This window comes from Vigna angularis, chromosome 5, assembly GCF_016808095.1.
Source record: "Vigna angularis cultivar LongXiaoDou No.4 chromosome 5, ASM1680809v1, whole genome shotgun sequence".
NCBI lineage: Eukaryota > Viridiplantae > Streptophyta > Magnoliopsida > Fabales > Fabaceae > Vigna > Vigna angularis.
In genome coordinates this window covers 5,716,524-5,738,421 of record NC_068974.1, presented here as the reverse complement: position 1 = coordinate 5,738,421, position 21,898 = coordinate 5,716,524, and the positions used below count along the sequence as shown (strand labels likewise).

The window sequence follows — 21,898 nt, the reverse complement described above, 5'->3', positions numbered from 1 at the left end:
GAAAATAAAGGTTCTTATTTAATATTTAAAAAATTATAATTTTTTTCATGATATTTAATAATAAAGATAGAAAAATATATTATAACATTAACTACTTATTAATATTAACATGTGCATGTAAAGATATCTCTATTTTATCATGGAATTCACATACAAAATAAGATTGAATTTTTTTCAGAAATAAAAATATAATAAGATTAAATACGTTTTTTCACTTAAGTAGAAGATAAAATTGAAACTGATTTCTATTCAAAACTTTAATTTTGTTTAGTCTTTATTTTAGAAAGGAAGAGAAAGAAAAGGGGTGGTAGTCAAGGTATAATTTTTTATTTTAAGAGAAAAAAAAATACTAGAAATACTATTGCCTCATGGTCTATGAAATGATGGCTTGAATGTTTAGTTTAACAAAACAATGCCATTCATTACAACCTGCCCACGTTGTAATAATCTTAAAAAAAAGCACGACCTTAGCACTTCCAAAGAAAGATTCTTGTAAAAAATTAATGCATCAGACGTCAGGTAAAATAATACGATATAACAGGTAATTTCTAGAACTAAGCTATAAATAAATTAAGATCCACTTCTAGCCCATGGTATCAGACTATGGCAAATTAAATTAAAGCAAGTTGTATTCAGAGAAAATCCAAAATCGTTTCCAGTGATATACTACGGGCTTCCTCGGTAGAGAAAAGATAAAAACTAATCTAAAGTTCTTCCTTACTGTGTTAAACAACCTACAAGCAGTACTCAATACACAGCAAAACTGCAGGTGGAGAAGGAGAATTGCATCACCAACAGTAAATGCTAAGCAGAAATTAGAAACCAAAGAAGCCAAGCTCACTAGCTTTCTCCTTCTCAAATGTCTCGAAGTACTGATAGATGATTGTCACTGCAAGCAATATTCCAGTCCCTGAACCAATTGCCCCCATGAAATCTGCCAACACAGTCAGGGCACCAATACATATGCCTCCAAATGCTGCAGCAGTGGGAATGTATCGGTTCAGTTCTTTCTGCAGGTTTGACTCCCGATGTCCAGGCATTACCATTTGTTGCTCCTGTAAATTCAAAACCATGATACTATATGAGATAACAGAAATTTTAACAAGCATCAAAATAGAGTGCTTGAAGACCAGACTTACCAGCTTAAAAACACATTACTAATAAAGTTGCAATGAAGCTAGCAAAATTGCATATTTTAGGTAGTGTTTGGCCTAAGTACTTTGGGCTTCCCTTCTTGAATTAGAGGATTCTCTAACTAGCTTTTATAGAAGCTCAACTTTTTTGCCCATTGTTATTAAAATAGGAATACTACATGAACATTTCTCCATTTAGAAAGAGAAGCCCAAAGAAAAGTTGGGGCTAAATACTACATTAGACAATGTGTTGGCTGATCTGATCCTATGATTCACATCTATTTTGCTTCAAGTATTTTAAGTGTATATTTCCAGTACTAATTCAATAGGGAAACAAAAATTCAAACATGCAGATACAAAACAAAATAATGATGAGAAAACAGGCTCATTATTATATTGAAGAACTGAAGATACAAATACAAAACAAAATGCATGCTAATCAGTTCGTACCTTCAGCTGCTTTGCAACATCTTTAGCAGATGAACCAGAGACTTCAATCCAAGTTTTAGAGAACAAGGCACATGCTGACAACATAAACACAAGGTAGAACAATGCATGGAAAGGATTTGCTGCCATGTCAGCTAAGCTGCAAAAAACGTACCAAAATGGAAATTGAGCAACAAATAATAGCAGTGGTAAAATTTAGTTGATTGAATTGAAATTTTAGATCATGTCGGCATACCAAAGTAGCAGAAATTTTATATTATAATAAACCATAAACCATAAAGTGAGCAGCACTTCTCTTACCTGGAAGGTGCAGTGATGTAGTATGCAATACCCCCAACAGGAACAGATTGACCACCTCCATATTCAGTCTCCTTCCATTTGCCCAATAGATCAACAAAGAAGTTTCCACTGTACTTTCTGTGTAGAAGCTGCACAAATACAATAAAATCTGATTAAAACTGTATCGAAAATTAACTCCAGATAGCAATTTAGCATCCTTAAACTTCTCTACCTGAGAAATGAAGTAGAGATTGGACACAAGGGCAGACTGAAGAATAATGGGCATATTGGAGGTATAAAATAGCTTGATTGGATAAGAACCCTGCTGCCCACGGGCATTCTTTGATCTCACAGGCAAAACCACACGGAAACCTTGGAAGTATATCACAATTAGGAATATCAAGACAGTAGCAAGCAGATTTGTCACATTGGGAAGGTTTTGCCGGTAAAATGCTTCTCGAAGGGCTCGAACCTTATCCGTTCTAGTTATCAACAAATGGAATAGAGCTATGACAGCACCCTCAAATTCAGCTCCCCGTCCACTATTAATGGTGGTGGGACTAAATGCTTTCCATATGATGTTTTCACTGCAACATAATGAGATAATCTTTATAAATTTTCTGATAAAAGACCACACACTTCTAATAGTTGTTATTATGAGACCCACGATCAATGCTGGACACAGATTATAAACTATTTAAATTATTACTAATAATCAAAGATAATAAAACTTACCATATGTTCGTGGCAATGAATAGAGAAATTCCAGATCCCAGACCATACCCTTTCTGAAGGAGCTCATCTAAACATATCACAATAATACCGGCAAAACAGAGCTGGAGGATAATGAGGATTGCATTTCCCACTCCAAGTTGGCCCACACTACCATACATTCCAGAAAGAACATATGCAACTGCCTCACCAACAGCTATCAAGATGCCAAGTAGCTTCTGTGCACCATTTCTGGAATATGAAAAGAAATTATGTCAATAGGAAACATATATGACAGGGCGAAACCTCACAAAATATGCAAAAGCTCATAAAAACTGACAGCCATAAGACATAACCCAGTGCAGAAGATAATAAACTATATGTCATTAAATGAATGGTTGCATGAAAAATTGACACCAACCGAAACAACCAACTAGATCATAGGTATTGTAAGAGAAAAAATGTAAACTACATGTGCCAAGAAAGTAAAAAGTTACACAAAAAGATACTAACAAGAGAGCACGATCCTCCCGCACATTGTTGTCGACTTCTATTATCTTGGACCCAGCCAAGAGTTGCATTACTAACCCAGAAGTCACAATGGGGGTTATTCCTAGCTCCATAACAGTTCCACGGTTTGAAGCAAGGATAACACGCATCCAATAGAATGGATCTGCTCCAGTTGTAGAGTGAATTCCATACAGAGGGAGCTGACTGCAAACAAGGAAGATGAACAGAGCAATCACAGTATATATGACCTTCTCTCTAAATGGCACTTTCCTGTCAGCAGTCTGAACTTCCGGAAGAAATGAGAGAAACGGTCTAACTAGGTGAAGCACTCTAAATCCACCTCCCATCTTGTCAGACTACACAAGTCTAACCTGCACCACAAAGTCATAGAACATAAGGGAGAAAACCAGAAATTGTATTTTAAACCAACACTTCTGCATCCAAATGACAACTAATATAAAATGACAAAAACAAAGTAATGCAACAATTAATTAATGAAGTTATTCCATTTTTATCACTGGATGGAGTTTGGATGGAACATGAACTGCAAGATTGCAACAATTTCACATGAAATCTGATCATCAAAACCTATGATGCATGGAGTAGTTCCTATATGTACAAGAGTCCTACACAGGTTAAGCCGATGAGAAAAAATATTAAAACACTGCAAACATAGGCTTTATTATTTTGATTATGAACATTCAAGTCATCCATGAAAGAAACAGTGACAATAAAATTATATAAAAAAGGAAAAAAGAAAAGGAAAACAAATCAACTTCAACTCACAAATCTCAGATAATGGAAGATTATCATATCTAGAAACAAGTCTTGTGTCCCTAGAATAAGTATGAAAAAAAATTATATATTATTAATTAAATTAATTGCTTAAATGTCAATGAATATTGACAAAATTCAAAAAAATTAGCACATGCATTGACTAAAAGAAAGGAGACAAACCAATTAGACAACCAGCAAAAATCATATAACACAAGTAATCATCACAAGCAAAAAATTGAAGAAAAATTCATGACGAGACACCAATCAAATCATGGGGGCATCGTCACTCTCCTTCAAGCAATATGTTGAGTCAAAAGTATTCAACAATAAACCCTAAAATGACAGCAATCAGAACAATAACAATTTCATTCTCGTACAAAGCACACGAAAATTCCACACATCATGAACAAACATTCACAGAATCAGATTAACCTGATCGAACAAAGCCAGAATATGGCACAGATCTGCTAATCTGAGAATTCTCGGAAACAAATCGAAGAGAAAATATAGAGAGAAGATTTACCAGTTTATTACAGATATGGATTTGATTGAGAAGTTTAAAGAAAATTTAAAATAAAAGAAAAAAATTGAACTCTATGAAGTAGGAAGAATGAAGCTTTGTGAATTATCTAATAATAGGAGCAGCAGGGTTGCACGTTTTGCGCAGGTAAGAGAGAGTTTACGTGGATTAACTAATCATATTTTGACACGTAGATTAACTTGGTGACATGGCAAGAGTTGTCATTTTTGACTAGTTTCCTAACTTTAACTGGGTCAAGTTTTTCAAACCCAGCCATTTTTTGGAATTTTGGGCTGTTCAATAAAATAAAAAACAAAAATCTATGGGGTGATTTCTTTTCCTTTTTTCAAAGTGGTTTCAATTCAAAATTGTTCACAACTAAATAGATAAACTCTTTTATAAAATAAAATTAGATGTGATATTTTAATTATATTATGTTATTTTTTATTAAATAAAAATAATTTTATTAATTGGAACAAATTTAAATAGGTAACTGTCTAAAAATATAAATTAGTAATTGCATGATTGGTTTACTCAAGTAATCATATAATCTCTTTTTTTAAATAGTCACCACAAATTTAAATGTATGTTTTTTATTTCTTCTTACAATCACATAATTATTATTTTTTAAAGCTTTTTCTTTTAAGTTTATTATTTTAGAGTAATACAAATTTATCATGTAACTTATATTTTATTAATGTATATAATTTTTTAAATCAATTTTATAAAATTTATTACAAATAATCTATAGAAAATTATAAAATTCATTATATAATATATGATGAATTTTATAAGTATATAGTTTATAATTTTATAATATATAATTTGTAATTTTATATTATATAGTTTATAACTTTATAATTATATAACTTATAAATTCATATAATTTTTTAAAATTTCATAATATAATTTTTTAGTTTATATAACTTTATAATTATTTAAAATTGATAATTTTATGTAAATTTAATATTGTATAATTTACATAATTTATATACTTTTATATAATTTAAAACATTTGTATAATTTTATATAAATTTATATTTTCTGTAATTTATATAACTTTTATTTTATAAATTAAATAATGTGTAGTTTTTTATAATTATATAATTTTATTAAAATTTATATAACTTTATATAATCAATTTTTATTCTATATAAATTTATAATTTTGTTTAATACACATAAATTTATATAATTTATGTACTTTATAAAATTTAATATAATTTTAGCATATAAGTTGTATAATTTTATAAGTTTTTATTACTTATATAATATATATTTTATAATTATATAATTTTAATGCTAATAACTAATTGATTTTATAATTTGTATACTTTTATAATGTTTATGGTGTACATAACATATCTTCATACTCATCTCATTTTCCTGGTTGTCATTTTTTTCTTCTTCTTATCTTCTATTTATATATCTTGATAATATGTTGTTATGGCAAAAATTTTCTTGAGATTTGATAATATGACCGTTTGACGAAGCTTATCTTGAGATTTGTTATTTTTTTACTGTTGGTGTGGATGTTTGTCAAAAGATGGAGTCTTTTGTCAAAGTAGACGTGTTTTTCAGAGCTTTTATAAAAAACATATTTGACTTCTCATTTGGTGCAGCTTTTGATAGACTGATTAGTTCTTCCTTTATCTTCAATGTCTATTTTGATACTTACATGAAGAGGTAACTGATCATTTATAGCAAAAATGTCCTACACAAAATAAAATAGAAGTTTGTATAGCAAATATATCCTATTTCCTGTTTGTTTTGGTGTTTTAAAAGCTTTCACCACTCGTAAAGGATTCTATTATTTTCTAAAGTTTTGTTTGTGTGTTTGAATGATATCATTTGGTCTATGAGAGACTTTTTCTTGGTCATGTTTTGTTGTAGGTATTGTATCACGATTTCCTAAGATATGAACATTTTGTGAATGTCTTTCTTGTTATTGACACCTACTACTGATTTGATTGTGTAGACTACTCATCAAATGTCACTTTTGTTGTTTTTGAATGTTTAACATTTAATGTCATTTAATGCTTGCTTAGAAGAACAAGGTGTTTTTTTTGAAGTAGTATTTTGGCTCATGGTATTGTTTAGATAAAGTAAATGTTTCTTGTGATTTTGCTTTTTCAGACAGATAGCGTTTAACTTAGTTTAATTTTTCTCTTCATGTTTTAAGTTTTAGTATTTTAGTGTGTTTTCTTAATAACACTGTCTTGACATGTTTTGTTTTCCCAAGATCTAAACTGAGTACTCTTTAGGTATGATGAGCTTTATGCATTTAACTTCAACTCTCTTAGACGTTTTTGACTTGATAATCATTTTAGCATTGTGCCTGGTTGTTTTTTCTTAGTTGTTTTTCTGTTTCCTAAAATCCTAAGTGTGTACCTTGTTTGACTTTAATGTTTTGTTTGTGTTTTCTTATTGTTTCCTGACTGTTTTCTTCAGCTGGTCTAATATTATTTTTCTTACGTTGTATTCAGCTAGTGTTTAGTTTTTTGCTTGTTCTATTTTCTTAATTTGATACTCTAATTTGTTGAGACAAGACAAGCTCATCTACAACATCTTTGATTTTGAAATTTAAACAAACAACATTAAACAAAGTAGTCTTGAATATAATCTTAAATTGTAACATTTTATTACCATTTAGCAATTAAAAGCTTCTAGAGTCTGTAACTAAGGTTTTCCAATATCTAGTTGTGTCTTTTCTAGATAAGTTTGTCGTTGTTTTTATATATAATATTCTTATCTATTTAAGAAATCAAGAATAACATTAAAAACATATAAGAACATCTTTATGAATATGTATGCAAAGTTATATAAATATAAATCAAGAATAATCATTGGTATTTTGAGGAAAAACAATTGTATGCAAATTATATAAATATGAATTTAGAACGAAAGAAGTATAATTCTTAGAACATCTTTATCAACACTTAATTTTGTACAAAGTAAATACATTTTATTTCTATAAACTTAATGAAAAAATTGTGTAATTTATTTAAGAAAGACAAAGAAAAACTAGAAAAAACACTTCCATTCACTCACACACTCCCCAATCCAATTTCTTTTGACACCTACCTACACCATTTAATATTTTCATCATCGCCAAAATCCCTTCAATTACGCTGCACGGCTCCTTGGATAGAGCCCCCACGTTTTAGGGTTTTGAAAGCAGAAGAAAATTTGGGTTTGGACAAGATTTTTACTACATGCACCCACGTTTTAATATTTTGCACCTCGTATATTTGTTATTGGACTTCACCACACACACCTCCTAATCATATTTTTTTTACGTTTTTTGGGTTGTGCTCCTTACTCTTCACCTGCATTTTCATCTCATGCACCTCCATCTTTGCATTTCCTATCTCTAACCGTAATAGTAGAAATAGAAAGATGTGTTTTTAAATAAAGTTTTAACGTAACAATCATAAATGTTTTTTTTAAACTAAAATTACAAAATAAAAAACCGTTTTAAAATTGTTTTATGCATCCTTTTCAATTTAATCTTAAAAACAAAATAGAAAATCACTTTGGATTTACTTCTAATATGGTTATTTTCTTTTTAAAATCAACTTATGGATGCACTTCTAATTTGGTCATTTCAATATTTTAAAATCACTTTTAATTTGATTATTTAAGTATTTTAAACTACTTTTGATGTATTTCTAATTTGTTTATTTAAGTATTTTAAACCACTTTTATGCATTTTTTACTTGGTTATTTTAGAATTACATCCTTTTTTTTATTCATAATTTTGGTGTTACAAAATATTATATTAAAATTAAAAATGATATTACAAATTTTCTATTCAGAAGTCAAAGAATTATGCTGTTTCTAATTTTTCATTATGAAAGAAAATACTTAGTAAAAAAGTTAATTTTTGTTGAGTACAAAAATTAAAAGATACATTTTTGTTTATTTTATGTATTTTTTTATTATTTTAGGAAAAATAAACATTAGAAAAATTCATATTTATTTTTTGCGTATTTAATTAAAGATACCGTTGTAGGATGCTAATACATTCTTATGTGTAACGACACTCAGATCCAAAATATGATTTTTGCATATTATGTCTTACTTTATGGTTTCTAAAATAAATTATGATGATGACTCCAAACTTTGTTTTTCAACTATTAATGCTTTTGTTGTTTGTCGGTAACAATTTAGGTTGTGACAATCTCATACCGACAAAGGGTATCTATGTGGATCTTACAAAGGTGGATATAGTGTTAAAATGGAAATGTTTTGCAACTATAACAAAAATATGGAGCTTTGTTAGTTTGGCAGGCTATTGTAGGAGGTTTATATAGGGGTTTTCTAAATTAGTATCTCCTTTGACGCTTTTAACCTGTAAAGATCAACCTTTCCTATGGATGGATAAGTGAGTAGAGCTTTTTAGAACTTAAGAAGAGACTAACCAATGCACCTGTGGTGGTGATTCTTGAAACAAGTAAACATTTATTGGGATGTTTCTTATCATGGTCTAGGTGGAGTGTTGATGCATGAAAAGAGAGTGGTAGCCTATGCTTTACAACAATTAAAGATTCATTAGAAAAACTACTCTATTCATGACCTTGAGTTAGTCACGGTGGTGTTTGTTGAAAATAAGGCAAAGGAAATGGATTGAGGTTTTGAAAGTTTATGACTTTCAATTGATAAATGGATTGAGGTTTTGAAAGTTTATGACTTTCAATTGCAATATCACTCTGGAAAAGCTAATGTAGTGGAAAATGCATTGATCAACAAAATTATACATCTGTTAGTTATAATGATGAAAGAATTAAAGTTAGTAGAGATGTGCATAGACATGAATTTAGGTGTGTTGGTGAATTCCAACAACATTAGTTGTAGTAAATTGACTATTACTAATTATTTTCTCAGTGTTGATAGGGGGAGCTATGTACAGCTGAACCCATATCTCACATATGTGTTTCTGATGATGACAAAAGAAATGTTTTATAGTTTCTTGCACAACAAAATGACAAAACTGTTGCTTGATTATATTTGTGATTATGCTTGAACTATTTGGTATGTGTATTCATTGATAAAAAATGAATCATAGATTCAAACACTTTGCATATTGCATATCTGCATGAATTAATCGATTACACTATATGTATAATATGTTAAAAATCATCAGGTATCACTATATGCTTAATAGAGGCAAAACAATAATGTTTTAACCGATTACATTAATTGTATAATCAATTAAAACATGTTGCTATGCCAGTACATGTTTGTTGAATGCATTGAGGTGTTCTGAATGAAATAAGTTTTCAAAATTGCTTAAGTATAGAACTTAACCGATTACATTAATTTCCTAATCTGTTAAATTGCGTTTTATGTGAAAACCTTTTTCTTGAAAAGCCATAACTGTCAATAATGGTCATATTTTGAATATTGTGGCTTGTATGATATGTTTAATCGATTGCATGCACATTTAATCTGTTAAATTTTGTGCAAATGTAAAATTGTTACAGTAGAAGAAAAAACTTAACAGATTACATTATTTGCTTAATCGATTAAAATGCGTTAGAGTTGAAAAATCTATAAATAGACGCATTGCTCTCTGTCATTCAACAATTTTATGATTTTAATCTTTCATAACTAACTTGATTGATGAGTTTTAATTGCAGGAACATCCTGATTTCTTGAAGAATCAAAGATTGCTGCATTGGAAAGAAATCCATAAAGATTCTTGCAAGAACATTGTGCTTGCACATTGGTGATCCAAATCTGCTCACCAGGTGTACTCTATTGTGATTAGTGTCCATCTACAATCAAGGTTAATTGTGTCCCTGTTGCTGCGACCAGGAAGAGAGCTTTGTGAAGTTCTATTACTTAGAGTTGGGATTGCTCTAAGCTTGACAAAAAGTGGGTAATCTTTCTGGGTTTGTACTATAGTTGATATTGAGTTAGAAATGAGAGTACATTTTAGAGGATTGTTTTATGTATGTCTTTCTTGTAAGAACTCTATCAATATAGTGGATCCCTTCATCTAAGGTTGATTGAAGGAAGACTGGACGTAGGCAGTGGGCCGAACCAGTATAAACAATTGTGTGAATCTCTCTATCCCTTCTTCTTTGATATTGTTCATATTCTTGTTTGATTGCATTCCAAGAAAACTTCATAGATTTTTAAAAAGCCTTTTAAAAAACAATTTTTTAAAGGGGAAAACTAATTCAGCCCCCTCTTGGTTGAGTTTATTGGCCTAACTTTTTCTACACTTAGGATGATAAAAGAGCAACACTTAGCAAATCCTAGTTTGAAACACATATTGGAGTTGATTGAGACAGATTAAGCTAAGGAGTTTATTGTAAGGTTTGATGAAGTTTTGAGGTTTAAAGGGAGAATTTATGTCCTAGATGACCTAAGGATAAAGAAGATGATTTTGGATGAAGGGCATAAAAGTCCTCTTAGCATGCACCTAACATGGCTAAGATGGATAAATATCTGAATCAATCGTTTTGGTGGCTAAGCATAAAGTGGGATGTAGCCCAATATGTAACGTCATGTTTAAATTGTCAAAAGACCAAAGTAGAACACAAAATACTAGAGACATGTTGCAACAATTGGAGATACCTGAATAAGAGTGGGATAGAATAATCATGAACTATTTCTCATTTGCCACGAATAATGAAGGGACATGATGTCACCTAGGTAATAATGGATCGGTAGACGAAGATTACACACTTTTTACCTAGTAGTTTGAGGTTGTTTATGACAAAATTGACATAACTTTATATTAGTTGAAATGGTTAGACTGCTTGAGGTACCATCAAGGTTTTGACAAACTCTAAGGTGCTCTAGGATATAGTTTAAGGATGAATTTTGCTTATTATCCCTAAACAGACAGTTAGTCGAAAAGGATAATATAGTCATTTGATGATTTATCATGTTATATAAGTTAGTATGGGATATGGCCACTGGATGGCAAGGCAAGGGCTTTAGAAAGATGAGACTGAATATAACATGTGCATGATCTTAGATCATAATCAATACACTGTATCCTCTAGAAGTTTTATCTAATGTATGATGAATATGAAAGATTGTGAATGTGTCATATGAGAATATATGATGGTTTGAGTTATTACTTATTTTATGAAATGAAGTATCATTATTACTTATTTTATGAAATGAAGTATGAATATAATTATATGATAAATATTTTATTATGACCATAATATAGAATTGTAATTTAATTTTTAATAACTCTACCTAAGTTTTGTTTTTGTGTTTGTGTTTTGAGTTTTTGTTGTGTGATTTTACTTTTGTACTATGATTGTGTTACTCAGGTAAGCATAAGTAGATGCATGTGTTAATACAAAGTAACACTAAAACTACGAAAGGACTAGAGGACCGATATAATATCAGGTTGAATATTAAATAAATATTTCGTATCACTTAAGTTCTCTTTTATATTTTGAAAAACAAATTGATAATTTTGAAAAACTACGTTACATATAAATCTCTATTTCTTGCCTTATATGTTTTAGTATTTAAATGAAACAAAATTATTTATATTATTTGGTGTATTAAAAAAACTGAATTGTTACATTTTTAACATTCCAAAATAGTCTATTATTATTTTAGTTAAATCATTAATTTAAATTTTACTATATTTAATTATTAAAATTTATTAATATATTTTTTAAATTTTAATTAAAATTAAACAAATAAGTTTTTGTCAATAAATAATTAAATTTATATCCAATAATTTTAGTTATTTGAAATTTAGTATTTCTTACTAAAGTTGGCATAGAAGTGCCTTACACAAAATCTTTGATCAACTTTAAGAAGTAGTTCTTGTATAGCCGGTACTACGTCCTGTGGTTTGAATTCAATATAGTATTGTTAATGATTGTGTTGTGATATACAGGTCGACCTCTGCAGCCTACAGGTCGAGCTCCACAGATTTCAAGTCGAGCTTCGCAAGGTGCAGCTGACCTCCGCAGCCTACATGCCAACCTCCGTACAGGCCGACCTCTATAGAGTGTAGGGCGACCTCTGCAGAGTGCATGACAACCTCCACAACCTATAAGGCAACCTACACCTTCTTCACACTAACGCACCTCGACTTATATCTGAATCGGACCTTCACTTTCACCTTCACCTTGACCTTCACACTAACTTCTCTCTTGTAATAGAGGTTCAACTTCACACTAACCTTCCTCTTGTATCTCAACCCTACCTTCACACTCACCGTCACAATTACCATCACAACCATCCTCAGCTATCTCATGCACACTAACTTATCATGAAAATATTCCAATATTTGTATAACCTGGGGTTCAAACACTGTGTGTACCACAAATACTTGAACTTGACCATTTAGCCTCACTAAGTTAACCATATGCATTGCATGAGTCAAAAGCTTCAACCTATCTTTCAACACTAAACCCCCTCCTACACAGTATCACAACTCTTTGAATCCAAGATACCCCAACCCTTTTACTACACTTACAACCATAAAATAACTCCACATATCAGTGTCAAATGATAACTTAGAAGTTTCCATTTCATACTTTAACATCCCATCATTTACGAATGTTGATAGGGGGAGCTATGTACAATTGAACCCATATCTCACATATGAGTTTTTGATGATGAAAAAGAAAAGTTTTATAGTTTCTTGCACAACAAAATGACAAAACAATTGTGTGATTATATCTGTGTTTGTGCTTGAACTGTTTGATATATGTATTCATTAATCGAAAATGAATCATTGGTTGAAACACTTTGCACATTGCATATCTGCATGAAATAATCGATTAACTGTACGCATAATCTGTTAAACTTCATCAAATATTAGTATATGCTTATCAGAGGCAAACCAACTATGTTTTAACCGATTACATTAATTGTATAATCAATTAAAACACATTGCTATGTCATTACATGATTACTGAGTGCATTGAAGTGTTTTAAATGGAAAAAGTTTTCAAAATTGCTTAAGTATGGAACTTAACCGATTATATTATTTTTCTAATCGGTTAAAATGCGATTTAAGTGAAAACCTTTTTCTTGAAGAGTCATAACTGTCAATAACGGTCATATTTTGAATATTGTGGCTTGTATATTTTGTTTAACCGATTGCATGCATTTTTAATCTATTAAATCTTATGCATATGTAAAAGTGTTAAAAGTAGAAGGAAAAACTTAACAGATTACATTAAATGTCTAATAAATTAAATTGCGTTAGAGTTGAAAAATTTATATATAGACACATTGCTCTGTACTCTCAATGATTTTGATGATTCTAATATTTCATAACTTGATTGTTGAGTTTTAATTGGAAAGCGTTCTGATTTCTTGAAGATCAATGTAATACTTTAAAAAAAATTAGGACTTCTAAAGTGATTAAAAAACTATAAACTTTTAATGTTCATTTTTATTTATAAATTATTCTTTTTTAAATTATTATCCCTTTTATAAACCCTTTTATAATTAAATGTAATTGTTTTTTATTCAAAACATCATTAATTAACTACCATGTTCTTTTATTAAATGTTAAACATGAAGAAGAGACACTAAGACACTAGGGCGGTGGCGAAGATAACATAAAAAAATAACAGTAGTGTGTGTACGAGTTGCAGAAGACGCAGAACGCATTTCATGGCTTCTACTTGATCACATTCAAGCTACATTTCATGTCCCTTTATCATCTTGCATATTTACTGAGAAGAAATAAGCTTATGTTGGATGAATACGTTGGATACAAACAAAATTCACATCGGATAAAATAAAAAATAAACATGAGTTTATATATCAATAAGATATCGGATAAAATAAGAAATAAACCTGAATTTATATTCCAATAAAATATCTCGTAAGAGGCTTTTTAAAATGATATAGAAACTTTCTAAAATGATATAAAAAAGAAATCCGTGAGAATTTGATTTAAAGTGAAGAATATTTTATCACTGTGAAATCTATGCGTATGCGCTGTTGGTGTAACCCACTAGAACATCCATAGACCCAACACATTCATACTCACGACTATGACTAATCACCTTGTTTTTTGTGCTTTTACTGTGCTTGCTCTCACTTGCTGTCTTCAGTTTCAAGCCCATGCTTCTCCTTCAGGTAAAACTGTTTTTGTTTAAAAAAAAAATCAAGTTCCTCATTTAAGTACCCATGTATTAAAATTTTGGTTTTTCCTTATTTGTTTTATTTTTTTTCAAAAGGGTATCCTAAAGTTTGATCCTATCTGTGATTTCACAAATTGGACACTTTGAATGAGCATTTGGGGATTGTTTTCCTTCTATATCCTTTTTTTTTCCATTTTTTTTATTCTGCTGAATTTCAGTGAAATTTAACCCTTTTGGCTTTCTTTCTCTTTAAGAAAATCCCTTATGTGTTATATAATTTGTTCACAAAGTTGATTTTTTTGTTCCTGTAATATCAGGATCATTGATCGAGCATCTGTCTTCACTTCTCAAATGGAGAAGGTCTAACTCCAAGACCCCTCAGTCAGGTTGGATGCTTTCTCTTAAATGTTCTCACCTTTTTGATAATCAATTAGTTGAATTCATCTTGTGTGGTTTAACATGTTTATGTGTCTCACGGTGTGGTTTATAACACGTGATTTCGTTGTTGCTTTTCAGATGGAAATGTTCTTCAATTTGAGAATGGTTATGTAGTGGAGACTGTTGTTGAAGGAAATGATATAGGGGTCGTTCCTCATAGGATCCGTGTTTCTGCCGAATATGGTGAACTCTTTGCTGTTGATGCAATTAATAGCAACATTGTTCAAATCACCCCGCCCTTATCCCAATGTATGGTTGCTTATATCCTCTTTCCTTTTATAACTATCAAATATGATTGCTGAGTACATGTCAGTTTTGGCATACAAAATTGGTATTTCGTATTTTCTTCAAATTTGGTTCTGTATTTTTCTGGAGAAACATAATAAGAATGGTGATTAAAACTAATGTTTGTTTCAGTCTTTTGAATATGTGCAGAGGCAAAAAATTAAGGAAACAAGAAAATGAAAAACTTGAAAAGCTTTATTGTACTTGGTTTACGGGTTTATGTGTTTATCATAGCATGCCAACATCAGCAAGAGAATTTTCTAGTTAATGGAGTAGAATTTTAGAGTTATTGAGTGATTACAGTGATTTGTTTTTAGTTTTCGGACTTAATATTTAACTCTGTTTTGTCTTCTTGTTGGCACAGATAGTAGAGGAAGATTGGTGGCAGGGTCGTTTCAAGGCTGCACTGGTCATGTAGATGGAAAACCAAGTGATTCTCGTTTCAATCATCCCAAAGGCATAACTGTGGATGATAAAGGGAATGTCTATGTTGCTGATACTCAAAATCTAGCTATCAGAAAGATTGGAGATGCTGGTATATGTTAAACTAAAGTTAAAAGGATACGTGAGTTTAGAAGATTCTGGACTAGTGCAGTCCATTGGTAAAGAATAACAATATCAGCACTGAGTTTTAATATAAAATTACCAGTAAACATGGATATAGAAGGGTTGCATTAGTAGTCATGAGAATTGTGAAAAGGTATCAGATACTAAGTTTTGCAAATAATTTTAGGTGTGACAACCATTGCTGGAGGAAAGTCAAATGTTGCAGGCTACAGAGATGGTCCCAGTGAGGATGCTAAGTTCTCAAATGATTTTGATGTGGTGTATGTTCGCCCAATCTGTTCCTTGTTGGTCATAGATAGAGGAAATGCTGCTCTTCGCCAAATCATTCTCAATCAGGAGGATTGCAATTATCAATCTAGTTCAATATCTATTACAGGTTTAAATTCTTAACCTTTTGTTTGACATAAGCAGCATGGTTTCTGTTACTGGTCATAGTGTATCTTAGATGTTATATTTATTTCTACCAGAATTTAGATTTTGCAATTGAGAAATCTGCACATCCTTACTATTAACTCCCTTGTGAGGTCAATGAAAGAAATTGAAAATTTCTATAAACAAATGAATTTAAGCTACATTTTGTTGCCCTTGGTAGGGTTGTTTAATATTTTGTCAAAAAGTTGTTCTGTAAATCTATCCCGGTGTTTGCCACTGGCAAATGTGAATTTTCTGCAGTGCTGTGCAGTAAACTGAAGAAAGAAAATGGGCATTATGTAAATTTGAAAAGGAACATTGAGTCTGCCATCCATAAATGCTCTCTATTACAGCGTTCTTCAATATTTATAGTTCCATTCTTTGATTTTCTGCAGATGTCCTCACAGTTGTTGGTGCTGTTTTAGTAGTATACGCTACATACAGGTTTCAGCAAGGATTTGGATCATCTTTCATCCCCAAAACAGTATGCCTATTTATGCCTATTTTCCATAACAATTTTTTAATAATAGAATAAAATTAAGAGGTATATGACGATTTGGCAGCAGAAAACTCACAATTTTGTAAATGTACTGTTAATTGAAACTGTGGTCATTCTTTTGAATTACAAAGCTTGTTCATTTTCAAAAGTGAAATAGTTTTTCTTTCATTCCTTCTATATTGTCATTTTTTTAGGGTTCATAGTAGGATTTCCCCTTTACCCTTTTTTTCCTTCATCCTTTTGTGCATAACTCTTGTTTTTCTGAGCTTAGCATTCATTGTCATGTTGTAATAATAGTGATGTCATGCTGTTCATTTTTAAGAAAACATGTTCTTGTCGGTTGACTAATTACACTTCATGCATAATGCAGCCACCATCAAAAGGTGAATTCAAAGGCTAAGACCACAAGGAGGAGACAAAATGGCCATCTTTTAGACAGCTTCTTTTGTATCTTTCTAATCTCTTCCTCAAAACATTTAGTTCTTTCTTTCAATTCATACCATGGCATTCCAAGTCTGATAGCACCAAGAGAGGCCTGACACCGTTAAAAGATCAGCTTAAGATGCCAGAAGATGAGGTAGAGGCCACCATGGCAGATAGGCAAAGGGCTTTTGATTCACTTCTTACTGAAACTAAGCATGTTCATGCTCCAAGCACAGCTGATAAATATTCAGAAATGACGCCTGCAAAGATAACATCAAGCTCTTCCAAGGATCCCTCTTTCTTAAGAAAACACCATTAATCGAAAACACAGGAGTATGCTGAGTTCTATGGATCAACTGAGGTGCCATCTTATGCCACATCTAAGAGCCTGAAGCAAAGGTCTAAACATCGGCAACGAGAAAAGGTTGGACATCTTCTTTTGGAGGGTGTTGGAGCAGAGAAAAAACCAGTTAAGAAGAGAAAAAACCAGTTAAGATGAGGGGTGTTGATTATGGTAATCCAAAGTTTGAGCATTACAATATGAGGACTAAATATGTACCCGAGGATTCCTTCCGTTTCAATTCCCATTAACTGGGTTTACACCTTTTTCTTGGTTCACCTCTTTTACAAGAATATATGATGAAATTGAAGCAAGAAAGATATATTTTAACTTCTAACTAAAGTTTGTGAACTTAGCCAAGCATGCATATTGAACATGCGATCATACCAACATTAATACATTGATCCCATAAGCAATTAAGCTGAAATATAAATGAATGTTTCTATTTATAGTCTTAGTAAACAATTCTTCGAATATAAATATATTATTGTTTCGATGAAGATTTTCTTGTCAATTAATGCTTTATGTAAAAGAAAATAAATACTTATGAATGTAGTGTTTTCCTTTTATACTAGTAATCTTAAAGATTTTTAGTTTTAAGCATGTCATTTTTATTTATAAAACACTAAAATGTTAATTAAATTTATACAATTATTTCTTTTGTGATGATTGATTATAAATAATGTAGAACAAACTATTTACTAAAAATTTCAATGAGACGAGTAGACTATTTGATGGAAGGAAACAAAAGACAATCTACTGGAGACTGGCTAGTAGTGTTAAGACTATTTAGACTGTGCGTGTTTGTTGTAATTGTCTTAACAATTTTTTCCTGAATGATTTTTATGTTATTCACTTAGCTTAGGTTATATATACATTGTTGCAATTATCTTAACAATTTTTTCTTGAATGATTTTTATGTTATTCTCTTAGATTAGGTTATATACACAGAGAGATTGTTATGGACTTAGACGATATATTGTATTATGATAGACTCTCTACGTATAGAATCTTAATGTTTTCCTTCAAACTTGTTATTGTGTGTTTTGGAACCCAACAATTGACACATAACAAGAAAAAAACTTAAGAAATTGAAGACATGGATGTCAAGTTTGACATCTAGAAGTTTTTCAGACAAAATGACTTCGGATTGTGAAGAATCAAGAAGGGTGAAGCGAACATTTTACTAGGAGCATCATAATTTTGTCTCAATGTGCTAAGGTACCAAGGGAAGTCGCTAAGGAGAAAATTATTACTCAAAGAAAAGGTGATAATATATCAAGAGAAGTTTCTCTATTCTCTTGTGCTAGTCATCCTTTTATAATTTTCTGCAAAAGATGACGGTTACTCAGAGATTGTTGACTTTGTTGAGAGTATGTAGCTTCTTGTACGAAGATATATACTTTTCTACACCTTGGGAAGAACAACATTTATTTGCAACAAGAGCTTGTACAACTATGGTAGGACATAAAGATTTAGGAAATATTCCAAGAATGTCTTCTTATCTCACAATGTCTTTTTTATCTTTATGCAGTGCTTTTGAGTATATTTTGGTATTGTCAATATCTGCATAGATAAAGGGAGAAAAAACAGAGTAGACAAGGTACAATATGTACATGCATTTAATGATATATTCGTTGATAGAGGGTTGAAGCATGTTTCATATAATAATTCAACTAGTGACAATTGATAAGATATATATCGTTCTAAACGCGCTTTTGTCAAATGTTGTTTACTCTTTTATACTTGACACGCCATGATTTGTCTTATAAGCGTTTAATAGAATGTTTTGATGTCCATATTGTGTAAACGTTATACTCTTCTAAATGATATTTCACTAAATATTCTTTGTATTAAACTTTAAAACTCGAGATGCTAGACAGTCTATTCTCTTTAGAAGATCTTGTCTTAACATATTCTAGAGCTAAATGTGAATATTTTATCAATCAATATGTTTGTTCATATTGGTTCAAAAACCAAGATTCAATAAGGAATGATAAAGATTCTTAGAGGAGACTCTACAATTGCTAAGGTGAAGAAAACAACGATCTTTATATCTTAGACGATACAATAGTGATTGTGCATATGTCTATGGCTATTGGGATGACTTAGGATTTGGTGAACTTGTGGCATTTGAGGTTAGGATACAATAGTGATAAGGTTGGTGGAGTTGGAGAAGAAGAACATGTTAGGAGGTGATTGAAAATCTTAGGATGAATGTCCTCCCTACATTAAGTTTGTTTGTAATAGGTAGTTAACAAGACTATTAGGATCTTTTCCTTTTGAAGCTATATATAGTTTTGATAAAGAGAGGTATCCAAGGTTGATTTTTTGAGAAAGTTGTATGAAATGGTAAAAATTCAAATACAATAACAAAATGAGAGAAAAGCAAAACAACCATGGGAAAAAAGTCAATTATCTTTAAGGAAGAGGATTGAGTTTGCTTCACTTGCGTAAAGACAAATTTCCCACTCAAAGGAAGCCCAAACTCAACCCATGGATGACGACCCTATCAAAGTCTTCAAAAGATTCAAAGACAATGTATATAGGTTAGATCTGCATGATGATTATGGAGTGAAACCCACCATTAATATTTATGGTCTTTTAACTTTTGTAGGTGGAATAAATGATGAAGTTGATTATAAATGTGTAATTTGAGTGAAATTTGATCTCAACACGTCTTTATTATATTGAAATCAACATTTTCATTTTAAATATGCTTTACTTCATTTTACTCCAACCAAACACTGTTTTATTCAAAATCAAACACTATTTTATTCCAAATCAAACATTATTTTATTCAAAATCAAACACTATTTTATTCAAAATCAAACACGTTCTAAACATTGTGTATTCTTCCAAATCTGTATGGATACAATACTTATTGTACTACATTTACCTAGTATGCTTGTTGGTAAATTGATTGTATCTGAACTCAACAGTAGACCTTATAGATTTTAAGACAAGTCATTATAAAGACGGAGGGCATGATGGAAGACCCTAGACCAAGGGACCAACAATTAAGGAATTACTCGAAGAATACATTTGGTTTTCATTGATCTCAGTAGGCTTAAGCTACTCTCAACATGAGCCAACCCTAGTGCGTAATCATTTGTACAAAGTAATAATAAATAGGCTTGTAAATGGGCTAAGTAGTCTATTATGTTTGAATTTGTATTTGGACCAAGTAAACTGGGATATTTGGGTTTGTATTTGAGCAAATAGTATATTAGGGTAAGGCTACCTATCTAGGATTTCAAATGGGCACCATCAAGCCTTATAGAAACCCTAGGTTAGTCAAACATGGGAGAGAGACACATAACTTCCACATTTTGCACAAGTGCATAAGTGAGTAAAATATAAGTGGACAAGTGTCACTTGATTCATTTCTGTTGATAGGGGGCGCAATGTGATATCTGAACCCAATCCCTGTTATGTTGTTTTTGATGATGACAACACATTAATAGCAACAACACATGAATGTTTTCATGTCACAACAGAAAAGTGTTTCTGTGTTGTGTTATACATATGTGAATATGTACATGCTTACTGTGATAAATGCATATATTGTGATAAATGCATATGTTGGACATACTGTGTATACTATGGTGATTATGATGTGATTATATTTGTGTATGCACACTATATGTTTCTGTATAAAGAAAACCACATGCACAAAAGCATATCTGCATGACATAATCGATTACAGTGTTGTAGTAATCAATTAAGGTCATCAGACAACTTATGTTTTGAACTATGGCAAAACAATTAGTTTGAATCAATTACATTAGTTTTTGAATCGATTAAAACTAGTGTGTTTGCATATATCATTTTCAAATGTGCTGTGATAAGTTTTTGAGAAGAAAAAGTTTTCAAAATTCTTTTAAGTGTTAAATTAATCGATTACATGTATTGTGTATTCAATTAAGTCTGTTAAGTTTTGAAAACTGTTTTTCAGCTTAGTCAAAATACTTTAACGGTCACATTTTTAAATATGTTTGACTAACATTTAATGCAAATCGATTACATTAGTGAGCATTTAATTAAGAGCTGAGTTTGTTGTAATCCTGTTACATCTGTTTAATGTAACCGATTACATAAGTATAGTAATATATTATTTTGCGTCAGAACTGATAAAAACTATATATTGACGCATTGCTTGAATTTCTGTAACAATTGTTGATCAATTGTAAATTGTAATATCTAATATTCTTTGTGAGAAAAGTGTTACAGGTTGAACAAATGCTCCACGACTCAAGAACACGAAGAATTTGAAGAATCTTGAGGAATTCTTGAGAGGCAAATTGACTGGACTGTATTGGCTGATCATTTTAGCACGACTACAAGTTTATCTGTTTTGATCACGAGAAGATTTTGCAATCTTTGATTTGTTGTTTCCCTAGACGTGTGCGTCAGGAAGAAGAGTGAGAAGCTCTTGACTTTGAGAGGGGATTCTCAAAGG

General features: G+C 30.9%; 2 protein-coding genes across 3 annotated transcripts; one reads left to right on the top strand and one right to left on the bottom strand.

Annotated features, from left to right (window-relative positions):
* Positions 1 to 611: 611 nt before the first annotated feature.
* On the bottom strand, positions 612 to 4,530 carry LOC108340543 (uncharacterized). 2 transcript variants are annotated; one of them, XM_017578002.2, is made up of 7 exons: positions 4,381 to 4,530; positions 3,084 to 3,451; positions 2,595 to 2,822; positions 2,092 to 2,446; positions 1,881 to 2,008; positions 1,584 to 1,719; positions 612 to 1,055 (listed from the first exon to the last, which is right to left on the bottom strand). In XM_017578002.2, the coding sequence occupies exons 2-7, from the start codon at positions 3,425 to 3,427 to the stop codon at positions 816 to 818; spliced, it is 1,431 nt and encodes a 476-aa protein (XP_017433491.1). In that variant the 5' UTR covers positions 3,428 to 3,451; positions 4,381 to 4,530; the 3' UTR covers positions 612 to 815. The 2 variants fall into 2 exon arrangements, with proteins under 2 accessions (XP_017433491.1, XP_017433492.1); XM_017578003.2 differs by having other exon boundaries at positions 4,290 to 4,455.
* Positions 4,531 to 14,303: 9,773 nt separating this feature from the next.
* LOC108339607 (uncharacterized) lies at positions 14,304 to 17,754 on the top strand. The gene is given in 8 exon segments (XM_052878368.1): positions 14,304 to 14,468; positions 14,791 to 14,859; positions 14,990 to 15,160; positions 15,561 to 15,731; positions 15,930 to 16,139; positions 16,570 to 16,644; positions 17,027 to 17,571; positions 17,574 to 17,754. Coding segments are annotated over 8 exon segments (1,440 nt in total). The 5' UTR covers positions 14,304 to 14,383; the 3' UTR covers positions 17,688 to 17,754.
* Positions 17,755 to 21,898: the final 4,144 nt, after the last annotated feature.